This window comes from Artemia sp. Qi Xiang Cuo, chromosome 4, assembly GCF_049724085.1.
Source record: "Artemia sp. Qi Xiang Cuo chromosome 4, ASM4972408v1, whole genome shotgun sequence".
In the NCBI taxonomy this organism is placed as follows: domain Eukaryota; kingdom Metazoa; phylum Arthropoda; class Branchiopoda; order Anostraca; family Artemiidae; genus Artemia; species Artemia sp. Qi Xiang Cuo.
In genome coordinates, this window is record NC_142797.1 from 43,231,444 (window position 1) to 43,255,369 (window position 23,926).

Sequence of the window (23,926 nt, forward strand, 5' to 3'; positions counted from 1 at the left end):
ATTAACAGAAAATTGTTACTTCTAAGAAAAATTGTTATCTTTGATGGAAAACTTGGTGCTATTAGACAGAATTTATTACTTTTAAGGAACACTTGTTACCTCCATGAGAAATTCGATGATATTAAGTAAAAATTTGTTATTATTAAGGAAAAAAGTTGTTATTTCAAAGAGAAAGTTTGTTAGTGTCAAGGAAAAGATTCTAATTCTAACAGAAAACCTGGTAGCAATAACAGAAAATTATTACTTCTAAGATCAAATTGTTATCTTTGACGGAAAACTGGTTGCTATGAGAAAAACTTTGTTACTATTAAGGAAAAAAGTTGTTACTTCAAAGAGAAAATTTGTTAGTGTTAAGAAAAAGTTGCCACTTCTAATAGAAAACTTTGTGGAATTAACATAAAATTGTTACTTCTAAGGGAAATTTGTTATCTTTGACAGAAAACGTGCTGCTATTAGAAACAATTTGTAACTACTAAGAAAAACCTGTTACCCTCGTGACAAATTTTATCGTACTAACTAAAAATTTGTTAGCGTTAAGGAAAAAAAGTTGTTATTTCGAAGGGAAAATTTTTTAGTTTTAAAAAAAGATGCTACTTCTAACAGAAAATTTGGTAGCATTAACAGAAAATTGTTACTTCTAAGATAAACTTGTAATCCTTTACGGAAAACAGGTTGCTTTTAGAAAAACTTTGTTACTATTAAAGAAAAAGATGTTACTTCAAAGAGAAAATTAGTTAGTATTAAGAAAAACTTACTTCTTCGAATAGAAATCTTGTTAGCATAGTCAGAAAATTGTTACTTCTAAGAGAAATTTGTTATGTTTGACTAAAAACTTGCTGCTATTAGAAAAAAATTGTTACTATTAAGAATAAACCTGTTACCTCTATGAGAAATTTGATAATATTAAGTAAAAGTTTGTTATTATTAAAAAATTAAAAAAGATTAAAATATTAAAGATTAAAAGATTAAGGATTAAAATATAAAATCTTTTTAAAGATAAAAACATTATACTATTAAAGCTTGTTACTTCGAAGAGAAAATTTGTTAGTGTTAAGAGATTCTTGCTACTTCTAACAGAAAACTTGGTAGCATTATCAAAAAATTGTTACTTCTAAGAGAAATTTGTTACCATTGACGGAAAACTTGCTACTATTAAAAAATTGTTACTATTAACAAAAATTTGTTACATCCATGAGATGTGTGATCGTATTAAGTAAAAATTTGTTAGTATTAAAGAAAAAATTTTTTACTTCGAAGAGAAAATTTTTTAGTGTCAATGAAAAGCAACTACATATAACAGAAAATTTGGTAGGATTAAGTGAAAAGTGTGACTTCTAAAAGAATTGTGTTATATTTGACGGAAAATTTGTTGCTACTAGAAAAACTTTGTTACTATTAAGGAAAAAATGTTGTTACTTCTAAGGGAAAATTTGTTCGTATTAAGAAAAACTTACTTCTTCTAACAGAAAACTTGTTACTATAGTCGGAAAATTGTTACTTCTAAGAGAAATCTGGTATCTTTGACGGAAATTGTATGCTATTAGAAACAATTTGTAACTATTAAAACAAACCTGTTACATTCCTGAGAAATTTGATCGTATTAAGTAAAAATTTGCTACTATAAAGGAAAAAAGTTGTTACTTCGAAGCGAAAATTTGTTAGTGTTAAGAAAAAGATGCTGCTTCTAACAGAAAACTTGGTAGCAATAGCCGAAAATTGTTACTTCTAAGGGAAATTTGTTGACTTTGACGGAAAACTGGTTGCCATTAGAAAAACTTTGTTACTATTAATAAAAAAGTTATTACTTCAAAGAGAAAATTTTTTAGTGTTAAGAAAAGCTTACTTCTTCTAACAGAAATCTTGTTAGCATAGTCAGAAATTGTTACTTCGACGAGAAATTTTTTATCTTTGACAGAAAACATGCTGCTATTAACAAAAATTGTTACTATTAAGAAAAAACCTGTTACCTTCATGAGAAATTTGATAATATTAAGTAAAGGTTCGTTGGTATTGAAGAAATAGATGTTACGTCGAAGAGAAAATTTGTTAGTGTTAAAAGAAACTAGCTACTTCTTACAGAAAACTTGGAAACATTAACAGAAAATAGTTAATTCTAGGAGAAATTTGTTATATTTAACCCAAAACTTACAGCTATTCTCGTTTGAAAAATTAACAGAGGTAAAACTGACTAGATAAACCACGACATAACACTACAAAATTAAGCCAAGTGATAGGTTTCAAAGGGAAAAAATTTCCAAATTGCACTTTGAAGACATCAATTGAGGTGACACAAGCAAGATAAGCTAACACACTACAAAAATATCTTGAGTCGTACGTTTCATACGAGAACTTCCAAAATACATACCATTAGAGGTAACATTGACAAGATAAAGGACGATACAACAGTATAAAAACATTCATAACATAAGAGTCATACGTTTCAAACGAAACAATTCCAAGATGCATTTTGAAAAATCAATTGAGGTAACACTGACAAGTCAAACCCTGACACAACACTAGAAAAACATCTTGAGTGATAAGGTTCAAACCAAAAAATTCCAAAATGAAGTTTGAAACATCAACACATGTAACACAATCAAGATAAGCTGTTTAATTTAACATATACTGTTTAATTTAGATTCACTAGCTTATTTTGGGAGTGAAAGATTCAAAATGTCCTAGAGGATTGAAAAGGGGTTGTGCCACGTGGATGACAGATGGGGAGGTATATAATCAGACGGTGGTGTGAATTGACATGAGGTATCACGTAGAAATGGGCTGGGAGAACGTGAATCACCGGATTGAGGCATAATTTTAAACAACAAATGTCTGAAAAATGTCTTATTAATGATTGCTAAAGGAGTGTGGCTGTAGTCAGATAATTGTGCTGTGGCGTGAATTGGATAGGCACATAATGCCATCGTGGTGTGATGTGTTTTGTAGAGCATCATAAATGGGTTGACTTGAGAAAAACAAGAATCAATGGTTTGAAGCATAAATTTTAACAAGAAATGTCTGAAAATGTCTTAGGAATCATGAATCTGGAGTTTGTAATTCAATGATGGTGTGAATTGACATGGTTTATCACGTAGGGATGGGTTGGGGAAACTTGAATCACCGGGTTGAGGCATAATTTTAACAAGAAATGTCTGAAAAATGTCTTAGGAATGATGAATGGGGTGTTAGAGGGTCCCACTGAGCAGTAATATTGTGGCACTGTAGCATAAATTACTTGGAGTAACACTTTCTAGCAATGAAATGTCGAGTTCCCGCTGTTGAAAATAAAAAAAACAGTGTTTTATTTATATTCATGAGCTTATTTTTCGGTGGGAAAAGTTGAAAATGTCCTAGAGGAGGAGAGGGGGGGATGAGTGGGTGATTGCACATGGATGCCGGAGGGGGCAGGCACGTAAAAATGTGATAGTGTGGATTGGTTTCTGGAGCATCATGAATGGTTTGACCAGCAATAAAAAAAAACTTTAATCAACAGATTGAAGCATAATTTTAACAAGAAACGTCTGAAAAATATCTTAGGAATGATGAAGGGGATGTCAGGGGGTTTCATAGAGCAATAATTGTTTGACAGTGAGGCGTGATTTGCCATGGGAGCATGATGTTGAGGGTGGATTGCTAAAACATAAATCAATGGATTTAAAAGCAAATTTTTATTATGAAAATATCTGTCAAAGCCTTTGGAATAGTGAGAGTGCCAGAGGATACCGTATGTCATCCATAGTTTGCCAGGGTGGCATGCATTACCTTGGACTAGCACGCTCTAGAGGCTAATGATAAGGTGGGAGGTGTTAAAGGGATTTTTCGGGAGAGGGGGACCGACTTCTAACATCCCAATTAAAGGAATAATGCAGTTTCGTTAAAAAGCTCTTAATAGAGCATAAATTTAACTTTAATACCAACGCGCCCTTTCGACGTGATTGCGAGAGGGAAGGTTGGGGCGTACTATCACGATGGTGTGATATTTAACTTCTCACTCAAAGAAAAAATGCATTTTCATTAAAAAGATCTTAATAGGGCTTAAATTTGCATGTAATACCAGCCATATCCCCTGGTATTGTATGCCTGGACCCCGGCACCTTTCTATAGTACACGGTTCTTTTTGCATATATATAAGCCTTTTATCACGTTTTTTTTTTCGTTTTTTTACAAAGTTTTCTGTGTTTTTTAATATTATTTGTAAATTTGTATGAAATAATAAAACTTTTATTTGCAAAGTCTGTGTTTTTAAGATTTGTTGTTTAGCACGATTAAAGAGTTTAAATAATTTAAGCATCTCTTCTGTCTTTATTTCTAAAAATAAATTTAGCACAATTGTCTCTGAAAATAAACATTCCCCGTCTTCGTGAAAATTGTCGCAGGTGCACGGAAAACAAGGGTTATGTTCAGAATCTTGCCAGGTTTGTCTTGTGACGTCATGGGAATGTGTTATTTCTTGAAAGTATTGAGTAGGACAAAATATTCAGAATGGCCTGTTAGTCCTCTTGCTTTGAGCGCTGTTCCATTGGAAGGGAATTGACCTTTCGCGTCTTAGCGAGGACAAAAAACTAAAGAATAAAAAAGAGAAATGCTTTGAATTTTTCGGGCGAAAAAAAAAATCTCAAAAAGGTATTAAGCGAAAAGATGCTGGTTGTCATTGCATAAAAGTGTGTTATGACCTTACATAGCGTATGCTCCGTCATTAATTTAAAAGAAAGAAAAAAACACTTTGAACGTTTCGTGCAAAAAAAATAAAATGTCAAAAAGTATTACGTGACAGTGATGGTTGTGCTGTCATTACGAGACTTCACATAAGGTGTGTGCCATGCTCGGTTACAATTGGGGATTTCCCATGGATCCTGATGCTAGGTTACATAAAATTGTGTCATCCATGTTAGACCTGACTGTTCCACAGGGGGTAAGTCGTGTGACGTCATTGGAGTTCAGAGGTTTGTGATGTGGTAATCTTGCCAACTGTGTTCCCTTTAATAGGACCAGTGACTGCATTGCACAGGTGCAATGGCTTGAGGGGCTGATAGCTCCACTTATCTAACCCTTTAAAATCCCATTTGAATTTCCTATTATTACTACTTATGTATTATCCCAACCACACTCCGAAGAATCATATAAAAAAAATACTGGAATTCCTGTAACTCTGGCCCGGGGTGGGAAGTCTGCAAGCTAGAAACAGGGCTGCGTTTAAAATCCCATGTTAATTTTTTTATGGTTGTCACAGAAATCCAATGTTAATTTCCCTATGGATATTGCAAAAATCATATGTTAATTTCCCTATTATTGCTACTTGGATATTATCCCGACCATACTCCAATTAATCATATTGAAACACCTGGGAATCTTGCTATAGTGGGAATCTTGCCAGGTGTGTCATGGAGTTGACAGAGGTGTGTCATGCGACGTCACGGGAATGTGTTATTTCTTGAAAGTATTGAGTAGGACAAAATACTGGGAATAGCAGGCAAGTCCTGCGAGTTGGAGCGGTCTCTCATTGGAAGGAAAAAGACCTTTCGAGTCCCAGCGAGGACAAAGAACTAAAATAATATAAAAAAATTTTTGAACATTTTGGTCAAAAAATAAAATCTCAAAAAAGGTATTAAGCGACAGTGATGTGCGCCGTCATTATGTAAAAGTTTGTGCTGATTTTACATAAATTGTGCGCCATCATTAAGTTAAAAGAAAGAAAAAAATGCTTTGAACGTTTCGCGCCAAAAATAAAATGTGGAAAAGTATTACGTGACAGATATAGTTAGGCAGTCATTACGTGATATCACATAAGAATTGTCCTGTCGTTAAGTTACAAGAAGGGGTTCCCCCACGGGGTTCCTGACGCGAGGTTACATAAAATATGTCAAGCATACTACACCTGACTGTATGAAACGGGGTGTGTCGTGTGATGTCATTGGAGTCCAGAGGGTGTGTCGTTGGAGTCTTGCCAACTGTGTTCCCTTTAATAGAACCGGTGGCCGCATTGCACAGGTGTGAAGGCTTGAGGGGCTGGTAGCTCCCTTAGCTGACCCTTTAAAATCCCATGTTAGTTTCCTATTATTACTACTTTTGTATTATCCTGACCACACTCCGATTAATCATATGCATACACCTGTAATTCCGGGACGCCTGCCAGGGGTGGGAATCTTGCCAGCTGGAAACAGGGCTGCGTTTAAAATCCCATGTTAGTTTTCCTATGGCTATCACTGAAATCTAATGTTTATTTCCCTATAATTATTACTTGTCTATTATCCGAACCGTACTCCGATTAATCATAATGAAACATCTGGCAATATTGCCTAGAAACAGGGCTCTCATTAGAATCTTTCCAGGGATGTCGTGAAGTCAGAGGGATCTCTTCGGAATCTGGGGAGGGCTCTCATCGGAAGCCTTATGCTCATACTACTAACAAACACATTTTTGATACGTTTTGTAAAGTTTTTTATACCCCCTTATAAAAAATTACCCCCACCACCTGAAAAAATCCTGGATATGCCCTTGCATTAAATTTATTAGGGTTTTATACGCAAATAACATCGCTGTGCTTAAAACAGGAAGTGAGGTAAGTTGTTGGCTCCGCATCGAATCAGGAGTAAATCATGGTTGCGTTCTCAGATGTTTTAAGAGGAATTGTCTACGGAAAATTTTATTACCAATCCGAAGACCCGTATTTCAAACAGTAAGCTGTTTTAAAAACGTGGTTCTATCCTTGTTTCAAGGGCTGTAATGAGAGAAAGATTTATCAGTAAGTGGTACTTATTTTGATAGCGCCCATGACGCCACCATGGATCTTGTGTCGTGTGCTTTCCCATTCCTACGCTCTTCTTTTGCTGACCCATATGCCAAGGTTATGGCCTGCCTTATCAAAGAAGAAATGGTTCCAGCTGCAACCTCTCGTGGTGCTGTTTTAGAAAAAGGAATGAAGAACCTTTTTCTCCCTGTTCTGACGTCACGTTAGCCATTCGCTGTGCGTAGATCGATAGTGTTTTCGCTGGACACAAAGCTGGATCTACATCTAGCGCGGGAAAAAGTATAGGAGAAGGTATCTCATGAGGCTTCACGGTTTTGGGTCTAAACGAAGGGAGAAACCGGAGAGTTACTGAATTATCCAAAAATTGTGCTGTACTGAAGGGCAAGGAATGAATTTCACTCCTTCGACGACCAGATGCGATGGCAGTAATGAATACCGTCTTAAGAATAAGATCTTTCATATCAATATTCCACAACTCAAGAAATCGTGAAGTTCTAAAATACCTTTGAACAAGGCCACGACCCCAGGCAGGAATATCATGTTGTGTCCGCGGTGACTCGTGCCAAAATTCTGTATCATTTTCGTCAAACAAGTATCTTTGCTGATATCTGTTCCTGTAGCTAGAGCTAGCGTTCCGCATATTGCTGCTTTCTAACCTTCTATCGTTGATGGTGCAAAGTTTCGACCAGTCTTTAGATATATCATGAATTCTGCAACTGTCTGAGTACTAGTTTCGAGAGGATTAATCTTGCTTTCACTGCTCCAACCCACGAACACTTGCCATTTTCCATTGTACAAGCCAATTGTAGATCGTCGCTGGGGCCGGGCAATTGCAGGGGCTGATTCCTTAGAAAAACCTCTCTTTTTGAGTCCACGCTCGATATCTTCCAGCCGTGTAAATTTAGATTCCATAGTGCTGGGTGGCGAAGTCGACCCTGCCGGAGGAGATCTGACTGATCTCCGAGGGGTATAGGCAAGTCTACTAGCAGGTTGAGAAGATTCGTGTACCAAGCTTGGCGAGGCCATCGCGGAGCAATTAGCGTTATTCGGCAGTTCACAGACTTTCGAACCTTCTCCAGAACTTTTGGGATCAGGGCAAATGGAGGGAAGGCATAGCTGTGTTTGTTCGACCAATCGTGGACAAGGGCATCTGTGCCGATCGCAAGAGAATCTGGAACTGGTGAGAAATATACGTCGATCTTCCGGTTTAATCGAGTCGCGAATAGATCGACTTCCGGCAATCCATACTCTTTTGACAGAGCTCTGAAGACACTCCCTTTGAGACTCCATTCCGTGGGCAGACCTTTTCCTTCTCGTGACAGTGTGTCGGCTACTAGATTGAGTGATCCGACAATGTGTCTTGCCCTCAAGCGAACGTTCAGGGCCATCGTAATCTCGAAGAGCTTTATGGATTCCTCTTCTAGGGAGAAAGAACAGGTTCCGCCCTCTTTGTTTATGCAATTGACTAAAGTCGATTTGTCCGTCGCTACTATGACTACCTCATTTCTTAGCTCCTCCGCAAAGGCTTTGATTGTGTTGGCTACGGCTCTCATATCGAGGCAATTTATATGAAGAGATTTCTCTTCTGCAGACCAAGTCCCCGAAGTTTCTTGATGTGGGTCCTCTAGATGGCCACCCCACCCGTAGGTAGCTGTCGATGAATATTGTTTTGGAAACAATAGGGGGCATGAGAGTAAGGCCTTGTAACAGACAGTCTTTGTTCAGCCACGGTGAAAACGCCTCTTTCATCTCTGTCGTAATTAGGATGTTTAAATCTATGTTGTTCCAAGACCTGTCCCACAATCTGAGCATTAGTAACTGACATTTCCTGAGATGTAGTCTGTTGAAAGGAATTGGTCTTGAGCCCGCATTGGTCAGTCCAATCATCTTCTTCAGTTCCCTTATTGAGGTATGCGATTTTTCCAGAGCTACCTTGATTGCATATACCAAGTTCTGAATCTTTTTCGGGGTTAGGTAAACCCTCTTTACCTCCAGGTCTACCAGAAACCTGACAAATACGATCCGCCACATAGGTTGCAATTCTGATTTCTCGCTCAGCATGAACCCAAGTCTGTACAGGAGAATCATCATGGTCCTTACATTGCTCTGTACTACCGAATTTTGGCAGTTGTGCAAAATTCGTCCATGTAAGCATGCAGTTGGATGGCTTGAAGGTGGCAATAGCTCACGATGACACCAATCACACGGCATAAAACAGCTGGACTTGATGCTAGTCCGAAAGGGAGCAGCTTGAACTGATAGATCTGGTTTCTGAAGGTGAACCTTAGATATTTCCAATGGCTCTTGTGAATGCCGATATGCCAGTAGGCGTCTTTCAGATCAATTGACGCTGCCCTATTTGATCCAAAGCTTTTGTTAATAGATGTACCAACGTATGAGGTAAGTATCGGCTAGCCAAACTGAACTTTCATTCGAAAGTTCGGTTTTTCGGCCAACCATATAGGGGAAAACAAAAAGCAGCCCGTCCTTGGATAATGTTGTAGGAGGTCATAAGGAGAAATTTAAGGGGAACTAGAGCTTTTTCGGAGGGTGTAAAGGAGGAGGCTTTGAACAGATTTGGATTAAGAAAGACCGTGCATTGCTGTGTTGGTCTCAGGCGGCTTTGTGCGGCAGCGAGTTTTCAGTAGTAGTAGTAAGTTTAGTAGGCAGTACGTTTGAATTTAGATAATCGGACATTGACTACATTTGTTTGTTTAAAAGTATACATCAAACGCTTATTATAATGATATAATATTTATAATGATTTATTCATATTATTATTATAATGACATTTGAATTATCATAATATGAATTATTATAATGAATTTGAGTTATTATACTGAGATAAACAAAACTACCTTAGAAAATTCCTATTGACGTAAATAATCGAAAACTACACTTTTTATACCGCTTACAGAAAGCAGGCAAATTTCAAGTTAAAGATAATTTTAACAGGTCTATGACATTTTGCCTCATTGCTTGAGGATTCAATTTATACTTTAGAAAATGTTTCCTTCGGGAGGATGTAATAAGGCTTCAGATTTTGTGTTGGGTTGAGGAGGGTTAAAATGATTTTCTTCTGTCTTGACAAAAGAGCACAGTTTTTTTTTCTTTTTTTTATGTTGTTATTTGACATGCTCTTGCTGGTAAAATAAAACTTATGAAATTTTCTTAAAAGTTACACCAAATAAAGTTAGCTGTCAAATTACTTTTAGATTAAACTCGTTACTTATGTATATTTCAAGGCACACTGTCAAAGACGAATTGAACTCTCTTTTTAGAATTTACTGGAGCTTTGATTCCCTAAGTGGGATTTCTTGTCTCCTTTGAGCACTTGAAAAAGCTAGCTTGCAGCCTACCATAGCCAACAACTTGCTAGGTTAAGAAGGATATTTCCAGAGTGAAAGTTTTAAGTTATCTCTATATTTTGCTTTTATTCAAAGATTAGGATCAATGTGAATTATATAATGGTTAAAATCTATTGAGAGCTATAGAAACATTTTTCTTTTATTTGGGTTAGTTGTTCACGACATAATTTTAACGTCGAAGTAAAAAAAAAAATTGGATGTGTTTTTTTTTCTCTGAAAGTTCCCTTTCTTTTTCAAACCATTTCCTCTTTGTAAGAAAAGAGGGAGCCGCTTTTTTTCAGTTTTAAGGAGCAAAAGGACTTTTCTGCTCCTAAGAAAGCATTCTGTTTTTTTAAGGTAGTTTTGTCTTTTCAGTTTATTCTCGAAGTTGATCTTACCAGTTGATCCTACTATTTCAATTATAGATAAGGCATAGAGAATCTCTAGTGGATTTTCTACACAAACCCACAAAAACAAACAGGAGGTAAAGCAATAGGGAATTTTCAAGAAAGCCAAATTTTTTTTAAACCTTAAATGAATATTTTTGCTCTATAAGCAAACACCATCCTCAGCGAAACACTTATATAAATCAAATAAGACTTACAATAAAATGCGATGTTTAAAGGCCTGGTTAAACTTCGTTAAAGTAATGATTCTGGGACTCTTCTAAATTTCGTTCTAAAGTACACGTTTTACTCCAAGTCTTATTTTGTTTATATAATTGTTTTGCTGAGGACACCTCTTGCATATAGAGCCAAAATCTTCATTTAAGGTTATAACAAGTTTCATTATCTTAAAAATTCCCTATTGGTTTACCTGTTGTACGTTTTTATGATGGAAAGGCAGTGTGGTCTTTATCGTTATTAAATAAAAAAAACAAGTTTTTTAAACTGAAAGTAAGGAGCGACATTAAAACTTAAAACAAACAGAAATTATTCCGTATATGAAAGGGGCTGTCCCCTCCTCAACGCCTCGGTCTTTACGCTAAAGTTTTTTATTGTTTTAAAAAATAAAGTTGTGAGAAAGAGTCAAACTTTAGCGTAAAGAGCGACGCGTTGATGAGGGGACAGCCCCTTTCATATACGGAATAATTTGTGTTCGTTTTAAGTTTTAATGTTGCTCCTTCTTACTTTCAGTTTAAAAAACTTGTTTTTTTTTATTTAATTTCTGATCGTTTTTTAGTTAATGCAGCTTTTATTTTTGCTCACCGTCATTGAATAATTAAACAACACTTGCATAAAAATTTTACTTTTCTTTTGCTAAATGGCTGTCTCTAAATTTGGTTCTGACGTAATTTACAAATTAACTTACGTAACAAACTTCTATGTTCGTATATTTTTCTTCTGACAAAAAATACAAAGTTGTAGATTTTTGCATATATGAGCTTGAAACCTATGTAATAGGGTTTTCTGATACGCTGAATCTGACAGTGTGATTGTCATTAAAATTTTTCACTTGTAGGGGATGTTTCCCCCCTCTTTAAAAAATCAGGTAAATTTTCTCAGGCTCGTAGCCTTTGATGAGTAATACTAAACTTAATAAATTTATATATTTAGAATCAGTAGTATAAGCCCATTCTTTTGATACATTTATTGACATCAAAATTACGTTTTTAAAAGTTTCGATAACTATTGAACTGTATCGTTGGTTTTTTTTTATTCTTTTTTTATTACTTATATGTTATTACGTATATGAGGGGGTTCTCCCTTTAGTCAATACCATGCTCTTTCCGTTAAAAGTTAAAAAAATATTAATTCACAAGCCCCTGAATCACAAAGGCCGTTTAATTAGAATCGATAGCTCTTTTGAAAGCGCTAAAAAACTGTAGCGTAAAGAGCGAGGTATTTACTTGGGAGAGAACCCCCTCATATACGTAATAATTTCTGTTCTTTTTAAGTTCTAATGTTGATTCTTACTTTCAGTTGAAAAAACTTGTTTTTTTTTTAAATTTAATTTCTTATCGTTTTTTAAATAATGCTTGGAAATCCGGCGCCCCTTCATAGAAATGTCCCTTACCCCAAAGAAACATCCTCCACGCAAAGATTCTCCCGAGTAAACGCCGCCTCCAGCCCCCCCCCCCCCCCACCAGCAAAAATTCTTCCTGAAAATGTCTGTATACTTCCCAAGAACCAATACAATATGAAAGCAATGGGCAAAGTTCATAACTTGCAGCCCTTTCCCTGGGAACTGTGGGGGATTAAGTCATCCTAAAAGACGTATTTATTAGATTTTCGACTATGCTGAACAAAATGGCTATATAGCAATGGGCAAAGCTCATAACTTGCAGCCCTTTCCCTGGGAACTGTGGGGGATTAAGTCATCCTAAAAGACATGTTTATTAGATTTTCGACTAAGGGTGAACAAAATGGCTATCTCAAAATTTTAATTGGGTGACTTCGAGAAAAAAATGAGCGTGGGAGGGGGCCTAGTTGTCCTCCATTTTTTTGGTCACTTAAAAAGGGCACTAGAACTTTTAATCTCCGTTCCAATGAGCCCTCCTACAATATTCTAGGACCACTAGGTCAATACGATTACCCTGGGAAAAGAAAAAAAAAAAAAATAAAAAAAAAAAATAAACACGCATCCGTTACCTTTCTTCTGGCAAAAAAAAGGAAAATTCCACATTTTTGTAGATAGGAGCTTGAAACCTCTACAGTAGGTTTCTCTGATACGGTGAATATGATGGTGTGATTTTCATTAAGGTTCTATAACTTTTAGGGGGTCTTTCTTCCTTTTTTCGAAAATCAGCCAAATTTTCTCAGGCACGTAGCTTTTGATGGGTAAGATTAAACTTGATGAAACTTATATTTTTGAAATCAAATTAAAATCTGATTCTTTTGATGTATCTATTGGTATCAACATTTTTTTTATCGTTTTTTAGAGTTTCGGTTACCATTGAGCCGGGTCGCTCCTAACTTACAGTTCGTTACCACGAACTGTTTGATTTAGACAAACACAGAAAATCCAAAACTTTGATTTGGTAAATCAAGCTAGAACAGGAGCCCGAGCCTGACTGTAAATCCTTGTCAAGTGGAAAAATAATTGTCAATTCTAAATATTAGCCCTAATCTGGGTAAATACTACGTCTATATTTCGACACCTCAGAACTCAGAAATGAAAGCTTAAATTAAGTATAATCTTCTGTGCTATCAAAGTCAGTTCGGAACTAAATCAAATCAGAAGTTTTTCATTATTGACCATCTCACTGCTGATTACAAGCTATCTCGCGCTCCAAAAAAATATTCTTTTACATCGAGTACCCGCTGATTCCATATGATTTTTTTCTGTCCACTTCATTCATTTTTAAACTGACTCTCACAGTGCTGATTACAAACTGATATTCTTTTACATTGATTACTTGCTTCAGATGATCACCTACTGGTCCCCTAGAGACACTGATGGGGAGTGAACGAGTGATAACCAACTAAAACCTCTATCCAGAAAAAACCTTCATAATATAAAATACATTAGATTTTAAAATATTTAATAATTGAATAACAAATTCATTTTACTCTTTTTTCACATGGTGATTCAACTCATTGCCCTCAATGCACTTGAAGATCGCACGCAATCCATCTTGTACTCTAGGTATGTGCACTATATTCACTTTTACTGCAACACGTAACTGTTTCTCCAACTTTAATCTGCTCAATGATTTCACTTATCTACCCAACATCTCATCCCTCTCGACAGTTAGCCAACAACCCCTTGCAATTTATACTGCAACGTCGGGGACTCTCTATCACTGCTAACCCCACTATCAACTTCCAATAGTGTAAAACCACTCATTTTCAATACTAAAATATATTTCCCAAAAAAAATTTCCACTCACTCAAGATTGTGCGATGATAATCAATATATCGATTGGTAGTATTTCTAATGGCACATTCCATAGGATATCCACTCAGCCAGGATTACTCGATTATATTAACTATATTAATTGATAGAATTTCCATGGGCACTTGTATCCATGGATAAATAACAATGGGACTGTAAATTACTTTAGAAAACTTGTCATGCTTAATAGCACCTGCTGTCAAGGTCACTTCATAGTAGCCCTTCGGAAAAGAGCCAAGGGGGTGTGGGCTAACAGGAAGTCAGTGCAGACGAGGAATCCCAGCTCGTAAAATGCTCAGAAAACCGGTTATCTAACAGTTCAAAAAACACCAGTTAAGCAGGTTTGGACCGGCTAAATACATTTGACTATACTACTTATGCTACCATCAAAAATTTAATTGTTGATCATTGACTCTTTTGCTCTTTTGTTAGTTGGATTATTATTTCTAATGGAGTAACATGAAAATAATTTCATTTTTCTAGCTTTAAGTTACTTTTTCTCTTACACTTTTTTTGTATGTTAGTAGTACATCCAAGACAACCCAAGTCTACACTATCCGACTTTACATTTTGATTAAAATTTCCGATATGTATTTAAGTACCCTTGTTAATTTTAAAGAAGGTAATTAAGGACGAAGTTCACCTTTGATTACGAATGTCAAACCTAAAGTTCTTTGGGACGACTTTCATAAGAAATTAATTTCTCACACAAGGAAACGCTAGTTGATCTACTTCGTTCATTTAGTTTTTAAGTTTGGTACTTCTGTGACCTAATACCGGTTTTTATAAACTTTACGATATGCACTATAAGAAACTCACCATAACCCCATGGATTTCCACTGGGGGGAGAAAGAATGTATTCTGAACAGTTCCTTCCATTTTTCTTCCACAGTCTATAAAGCTCTTCTGCAACATTCAGAACCTGTAAAGTAGGCCTCTGTTTGTATTGTTTTTCTCCAATTGTATGACGTTTTACAACGCTAGATGTTTATGATCTTTTTTCTAAGTTTTTTTTTATATATGATCCAATGACTGCTTAAAATTAATCAATTGAATTTGAAACATTTTAAATCCTGAAAACATGTTTGAAAACAATCAATGAAATTATATCTAAAGTGACATTTCTTTTAAACCTCTTTTCTTGCTCTTTTTTTATTACTTTAAAGTAAAGTACACAGCAAATTATTTGTGAATGTTAGGGAGTTCCCGGCTGCATGACAAGCTGACTGAATTCATTTTAGGACGTAAAACAAATTTAAAAGGCAAAAGGTTTTCTAACTAAATTGCTTAATCAGCAATTGCATCAAAAAATGGTTTTGTTTTGAGGTCACATTGACCAAAAGGTAAATGCCGGGTATGCTTCAAGCGAATATTTTTAGATCATCAAAAGTTCCAGAAAATTTTGACCTGGGTCACGAAGCCTATGGTGGGAATCCCAGGCTTAACAATATTCTAAGTCCGATCTGTCCTTTTGGTCTGGTCTGATCGGAAATTTCATTGTTTTATATTTGCTTTTGCTCTGGACTAATGGGAAGCAGTCAAAGCCTGGTAGCTCGTCTGGTCTGGGCTTGTTTGAAAATGCTCCAAGCCTGGTAGCTCCTCTCGGTGTGAGCTGATCAAATACATTTTAATTCCAATCACTCCTTTTGGTCTGGTCCTATCAAAAAAAATGTCTAGTAATTCCTTATGGTCAAGGAAAACTAAAATTAGTTAAAGCCCGGTAACTTCTGTTCATCAAGACGGATTAAAAATATTTTAGATCTAACAACTCCTTTCAAGCAGGATTGATAAAAATATTCCAAGACCGCTAGCTCCTTTTAGTCAAGAGTGATAAAACCTTTTGTCCTTTTGCTCCTTTTAGTCCGACAATACCTTTTGTTCTGGATGACTGAAAACATTCCAAGTATTGTAACTCAAATAGGCTTTAATACACACTTACATTATATGTTGAATAGAAAACAAACAATAAAAATGTTGAAGAAACAAAAGGATAAAGAGTAACGAGGATAATTTTCATCAAGTGAATGAGGAGTACAAAATATAAAAGACATTCTGACAAGGATTTCTGCTAAATCATCTTCAGGGCTAGGAAGTATATATATAAAAGAAAACTGACTTTTCGAAGAACCTAAAAAATAGAAAACCATAGTAAAAAAAACACATTGCAAGATAAAGGAAGTAGGCGAATGAATATCAAGACAAAAAATAAATGAAACAACTATTCAAGAATTAGATTGGGTGGGCGTAAATTCTGTCCATGGTTACTGATATAGCTTGTCTATTACTTCGTTTTGGATGCACTAGATCGGTTTATCCTTTATTTTACTGAGAAGCAACGTGTTTTGAATGTTTTTTACTTAGTCATCATAAACAGGGTTTATAAAATGTAACCAGTATCATGTCTGCAGTTCGAAGAAATAGCTACTAAGGGTGTTTGAATAATTCCAATCTAATCCAAAGGGTACCCAGGTTGTCAAAATGACGTATCTGCAATGTCTCAGGAGGGACTAAGGGAATTAAGTTCAAACTTTTAGGGAATGTTGACTGAGATGTTGGACCAAATCAAGAGATACTATGTGAATCTAGGTTGTCAGAAGAGCGAGTCTGCAATATCTTAGGTATAGCTAAGGACATAAATCAACCGCTAGTAGAAAGGGGGGTACCAGCCCCACGATTCACCCCTGCTGCCATCTACAATTTAGTTTAACTCTGTCAGTACACCAAATATGGGCATAGAGTCCCTAGGGAGAACACGTGGTTATTGAGGTCAATGACCTAAATTTCCCAGGTCAATTTATTTGTTGTTCTGGGCAAGTGCACGCTCGAGGCAAATGTCATGGTGTCCTGAAATAGGAAAGAGTATTTGTTGTTGTTGTTGTTTTGGGCATGTGCACGCTCTCAGCGAATGTCAAGGTGTCCAGAAATAGGAAAGAGTATTTGTTGTTGTTGTTGTTTTGTGCACGCTCTCAGCGAATGTCAAGGTGTCCAGAAATAGGAAACAGTATTTGTTGTTGTTGTTGTTTTGGCCAAGTGCACGCTCTCAGCGAATGTCAAGGTGTCCAGAAATAGAAAACAGTATTTGTTGTTGTTATTGTTTTGGGCACGCTCTCGGCGAATGTCAAGGTGTCCAGAAATAGGAAACAGTATTTGTTGTTGTTGTTGTTTTGGGCAAGTGCACGCTCGAGGTGAATGTCAAGAGTGTCCAGAAATAGGAAACAGTTAGATCACGTGTTTCCTTCTCAGCCAATCAGCGAGTTGGTTACATCCCCCTTCTCAACCATTCAGAGGGCTGGTTACATATGGTTTTCCCCGTTACATAACAATTCGCTCTTGAGATTTCGTATATAACGGGCATGCAATGTGATTAAATTATCAGAAAGTATTTTGACATAGTTGATGACACAAGAATGGATAAATTTGACTCCTTGGCAAGCCTTGGCAAAAAATTAGAAGCCTTGGCAACTTCAATTAGCAATGTAAGTTCTGATTTAATACATTTTCATTTTTTATTTTCAAAATAAAATTATTTTCCTTGGTCAACCTCCAGTATATTCTGGTAAATCTCCCCTCCCCCCCTCCCACTCTAATACAAACATCACTATGCAATCTTTATACTCGATAAAAACATAAAATATGTTATGTTTTACCCTCAAAACCAAACCCATCCCCCATTGTTTTACAAACAAAATTCTCGCAAATAGAAATAATTATCTTTTCGATAAATTTAGACTTTTCTCTATTGTAATCTTTTCTCTAACTGAGACATCCCTCGCTGCTGTTATTAACCCGTACTGGATTGACACAAGGCTCCAGCGCGAGGCCTATAATTAGCTCTGACCCTTTTTTAAAGCACTTCCTGTTCGTTAGCGTTAGCAGTTTAGTTTCCAATGTTTTTACAGATTCAAAAGGATGCGACTAAAACATGTTTTTATTTATTGGATAACTAAAAAAGAACCATAGATTAGATCAATGCTTCGATGTTTGACAAGATATTCACATTTTCAACGTTTAGTATTAGGGGGGGGGATTTTCTTCAAACAGCTTAGAAACAAACTAGGCCGACTTTTATAGGCCGACTTTTGAACGGCTCAGTGAGCCGTAATTCTTCTTTCTCAGATTCAAAAGGATGCGATATCTTTCGGGGGGGGGGAGGTGGTATTTTTTCATGTCTTTTCTCAGGGGTATTTGCCGTGGGGATTATTTTCCTCGGGCCTGTTTTTTCTGGGGGGTGGGGTAAATGCCAGCCACCGAAAAAGGATAAGGAAAGATCAGAAATACCGCTAATACTTTAAATGCATCAAACAAGACATGCTCAATGCACATTAAAACCAGAAAAGAACAGATACGCCTAAAAATAAGAAATTCTTCAAACAGCTTAGAAACAAACTAGGCCGACTTTTATAGGCTGAATTTTGAACGGCTAAGTGAGCCGTAATTCTTCTTTCTCAGATTCAAAAGGATGCGACTAGTATATTTCACGAAATTTTTTTTACGTTTTGCTTTCTTAGTGATAAATGCTTTTCTAGACAAAATTATATGGATGATGGTCCTAATTTTCTTTCTGTAAAAAGGGGGAAATTATTTTCGATACTAACTTTTCTCTCTTCTTTAAGGACAATGGTGAAGAATGTGTGCCCCCTCCATCTAAGAGAGCAAGAGAGGGTGAGGCAGCCCCAATGCAGCCTGTCAGAAAGTTAAAGAGAGAGTGGGCGGATAACTACAATGCCGAAGCCCCACCTACGCAAGATCATGAGGTTGTCTCTCATCATGCTTTTTCAAGGGTCTCAGGAGCTGCCCCGCCTGCAGAGCCCTGTGATATTGCTGGCTCAGCTGCACAAGATCATGAGGTTGCCCTCCAACTCGCACTACCCGGACCATCTGGCACCCAAGTGCAGTCAGGATTTGCAAATGTGAGCATTTTTTCCCACCTATCTTATAGAAATATATATATCTATTTCTTCCAATGTTTTTTAGTCTTTTCCTTTCACTATTTGCAACACTGTACAAAAGTGTATCTCAGAGATATTAAAATATTAAACCCTCGCCCCCAACCATTGTTTTCTCTGCTTCCCCCTCCCTCGGAGATATCTAAATATAATGTAATTTTTTTGCAAAGAAACCGCTCTTTTTTTCTAATCTTTGATATTTTCTCTGTTGCTATCGCTTCAATATCTCATAAGCGAATATTTTTAGGTAATTTTCTAGTTTTTACTGCAATCTCTCACCACTATGAAACTCAAATGCTATTTTTCACAATTGAATATTATCTAGTTTTAATCTTTGGCTTAAAGCTCCGCACAAGCATATAAATAGATCTGTTTCACCCCTTTTCCTGTCTTGTTCTATCATTAGCAGTTTGTGGTTAGGCCAAGTCTAGGATTTCAATGCTTTTACATAATTCTGTGTTTATTTCTGAAAATAGCGGAATTGTTTGCAAAATTAGCGTTAGATATTTAGGACATTGGAATTCTATGTAAGAGCGATACAAGTTATATCCCCAAAAATAATAATTGCTATTTATGACATTGCTGAAAGGGGGGAGGGGGTTGTTTTTCCCCTGTCAAATTAAAACGGTTTCATGCAGACAATTGCAATTTATTAAGCACATGCCTATGCAATCTCTATTTGCTGGAGAACCGATGAAATCTCGTTATTTTCAAATTTAGGTCTAACAATATATTTAGGACATTGTTGAAAGGAGTGAAAACATGCCACAATTCTATCACCGCCTCATTGTAAAGTGAAAAAAAAACTGTTTCTTCACGCGTTGGTGAACGCGTATGGGGCCAGTAATTCGCTGAGAAAAAGATAGCTTTATGCATCGTAGCACCCGGGAAGCGCCGGTGGGCCCGAGAAGCGCCGAGGGAAAGTGCTGCGGGAAAGCGCCGCGATGGCCGGCTCGGAGGGGGAAGCATAAAATATTGGAAATTGGGACAGGGGGGTGTTTGAACAAAATCAAATTGTCAATTCTGTGTAAAACGGTGTTTTAGATTGTAAATATCTTATATTAAGTTTGATATTTTGGAACTTTCAGGTGAATTAAGCAAATGCTACTATGTGCATACTGCTAATACTACTACTAAGCGCTGACTTTAAATAATAATCCAAATTTTAAAAACAGTAGGGATGATTTAAACACTTTGAAAATAATCTATTTTTTTCATTTATAGGTTGGACGCCCATTGGTACCATATTCAATGTTACCATCGTCCTCATCAGTTGGAGAAGGAGAGGACCTCTCCAACAATTCATTGGAAATACCGTCGTCGTCGTTAAATATTGATGAGTTTTTCGTTGATTATTTTAATGTAGAACCTAGCACAGTTGAGCAGGGGGACTTACCTTTGCTAAGTCCAAACACGCTACACCTTTTAAATGATTTTACCAATGAATTAACGGGGAACCCTCCTCCAGCCCCCACTGATTACCTACTTCCACTTCAAACAACTGAAGTGGAACATTTGCATACCCCAAATATTGTTGAACAACTTGGGGGAGGGGGAGGGGATGATATACACGAGGGGGAGGGGGGTACAACTTTTCCCGATATTCAATTGACCAATACAATTTTAAATGCAATAGTTGTCTACACTGTCACTTTTGAGGACCCATTTAATTCACTAATGGGGGAGAAATTTGTGTTTGATCGCGTAGAAATTGTGCATGAGTATGTAGATAAAATTCGTGCACTACTGGAGAACCAAATTCAGTTTTGGGGGGTAGGGATTCAATTAAGGTCTCTATTGTTTTAAAGGTATTCTATTTAAATGAGGGGAAAAGTGAATTTTATTATCATTATGTACATTCCGAGATGCGTTTAATTGATTCGAATTTAGAAAATTTTGAGGGTGCTTTCATGGATTGGTTAGGTCAAACTATAGCGCATCTTGAGAACTATAGTGAAAATGGTAGTGGCTCACTAGTTCTTTTTGTTCAAAATTTAAGTGTGAATATCTGTAAATTTAAGAAAGGTTTTATTTTAATAGGGGGGCATTGAGGTGCGGGTACAGTTTTAATATATAATTCAGATCTAGTGGGTTGTAAAGGTGTCCAGCGGATCTATTTTGAAACAGGTCAAAAGTGTTTCAGGTATGCTTTCCTCATATCAGAATTCGAGCCTCTAGCACGTGACGCTACCAAGACGAATTTAGACGATTGGGCCGTACATGGGAAGGAAGGGTCCAATTTCCCAATTGTAGATTTCTCGTGTTTAGAAGGAAAATACCCAGTAACGCTACGATCTATTGATATTTTTGAAAGGGCTAATGCCCATTTAAATATCGGCGTTACTGTGGTTCAGTATGAAACTGAATTTGAAGATGGGATTCGTTTAAAAAAGAAGGGGGTGGTCTTCCCTGTAAGGGGCCCGTCAATTGATTTGGTCAGACACTGGGTTTGGTTGTTATACACACCACCTAGTGAACCGAATGCAATTGGCCATTTTAATCCTATCACAGACATCAGTAGAGTTCTGGGGGAGGGTAAGACTAGGGGGACACGTTTCTACTGTCCAACATGCCTCTCTCGATTTTGGACTGAATTAAAGTTGCAAAATCACATGAGGCATTGTAGCCGGCATGGCTACCATACAGTGGAAACGGTTTCAGGGGATAGGTCTATTCTACGCTTTAAAAATTTTCAGAATACCCTTCTCCCGTGCAACAAAATATCTTTGGACTATGAAGGTAAGCTGGTAGAGTTGAATGATTTCGGATATCCAAATCGAGTTACAGCACACCAGGCTGGTGCAATGTCCTATGTCCCCATACACAGACATAGATCTAACAAAATACAGTTGTTAGAGATAATAGAAGCGTGAAATGAGGACGATTGCATGCACAAGGCATTGACTCAACGAAGTTGCCCGGCTAATGGTGTTCTTTCTCGCATGATAAACACCAATTATCCAATGGTGTTGTCTGCAGAGGATCGTCTCGCGATTAAAGATCAAAAATATGTTGGGTTTGTAAGGGGGAGTTTGTAGAGGAGGAGGATAAGGGGACTAAAGGGAAAAGAGGGGGGAGGGGGAAAGTCAGAGATCATAATCAATTGTGGCAGGAAATATCATCTGGGGGTAGTAATTTTAGAGGGGTTGCGCATCAATCGTGTAACTTAAATGTTAGCCAGCAGTTTTTTATCCCTGTTTTTATCCACAACTCAAATTACGACTTCAAATTTATTTTACCGGCACTGGCACGTATGCATAGGGAGGGAGGGGGAGTAGACAGTCCATGGGTAAACAGTTCATTTACCTATAACATTATTCCCAAATCGGCCGAGAAGTTGTTGCTTCTCGAGCTGAAATGGCAGGCAGTGGATAATGGGCTTACGTGTTGGAATAAAATCAGGTTTTTAGATTCTTTTAGTTTTTTTCCCAAGGCATTGAGTCAATTGATTCAAGTGCAGAAAAGCGACAATTTTGATTGCTTTCCCTTGCTTAAACAACACTTTCCAGACAATGAAATGTATGATCTGTTGACCTGCAAAGGTATATACGCATACGATTATTACTGCTCTGGCGCTCGCTTAAGTGAAGTGAAACTACCTCCAATTGAAGCTTTTTACAATTCACTGACCAGCAGTGAATGCACAGCCGAGGAGTACGAGTTTGCCAAGAAGGTGTGGTCTAAGGGGGATTGTAAAAATGGGTAGGATTATTGTAGACTGTACTTGGCCAGTGACGTTCTAACTCTGTTGGATATAGTCTGTAAGAACACAGACCAAATCCATTCAGAGTTCAGGTTAGATATAGGCTATTATTTTTCCACACCCCATTTGGTGATGGATTTGATTTTAAAATTTAATAGGGAGGAAATAGGCCTAATCACAGGTGTAGATCAATACCTTTTTGTAGAGCGTTCAATTAGGGGTAGATATATTTTTCTCGGAGACTGTGTCTCGTCAACCGATCCAAGCGGACAAAACATCGGTGCAAAGTCAAATGCAGTGTTCTTGGACAAGAACTCATTGTACCCTTCGGCAGTATCTCACTACTCTTTACCGTGTGGGGCCTATCAATAGCGTGAGAATCCTTCTGAGTTCCCCGACATTACCACCGTCGAGGACAATGGGCCAAAAGGATGGTTCTTTGAAATTGACGGTCGCATTCCGCTGGCGCTTCACGACTCCGTCAAAGATTTTGTCTTTCCTTGTATCAATCGACCTGTGAGCAGGGAATTGCTGAGCCCCTACAATCGATCATTGGTTGAGGATATGGGGAGGCACTGGCCTCCCTCCAAACAGAAACTGATTGCTGATTTGGACCCTAAGGAGAATATCGTTGTTCACCATGTGGTTTTGCACTGGATGGTGAACAATGGTTTCAAAATCACCAAAATACACAGGGTCCTGCAGTTCAATCAGCGACCATATTTAAAAACATTTATCGATACTTTTGTCGATAAACGCTCTAGGGAAAACTCAAAGGTGGAGAAGGAAATGTACAAGCTCATCCTAAATTCAGCGTTTGGCAAAATGTGTGAAAGCGTACGTAACAGATCTCGCTGTAATGTCATGAATGAACCTCTAGAGTGGGCACGAATTATTTCCGATCCCAATTTTACATCTTTCACGAGCATAAAGACTGGCATGGTTCTTCTACACAGGCGAATGCGAAATGTGGTACTGAAAAAGAATATAGCAAGCGGCAGTTCAGTACTGGAAATTTCCAAAAAGCTCAGGTTGTCGTTCTTTTACAATGTGTGCAAGGTGCAATGGCCACGGGAGGGGGAGGTTCAAGTTTGCTATGGGGATACAGATTCTCTTCTGCTAAAGGTAAATGGGACCGAAGATTTATTGGGTGATCTAGAAAAGGGGGAACACATCAGCTCGCGGATGGATTTCACTAACTGGAATCCATCACTCTACCCTGAGTTGGTGAAACGTCAAGCCCCCAACCAACTCTTAATGTTAATATCAGAGACGGGGAATGATTTTATATCCAGGGGGGTGTTCCCGGGCCCTAAAGTTTATTGAGTTGAAACTCATTGTGGGGATG

At 37.2% G+C, this 23,926-nt stretch overlaps 1 protein-coding gene across 1 annotated transcript in view; it reads right to left on the minus strand.

Moving 5' to 3' along the window:
* The window catches only part of LOC148953139 (ras-related and estrogen-regulated growth inhibitor), a 171,775-nt gene that overhangs the window by 37,364 nt on the left and 110,485 nt on the right, over positions 1–23,926 (minus strand). Inside the window, exon 5 of the mRNA XM_089087544.1 lies at positions 14,749–14,851. Coding sequence (XP_088943670.1) covers positions 14,749–14,851 — 103 coding nt within the window. The remainder of the gene's footprint in view (positions 1–14,748; positions 14,852–23,926) is intronic.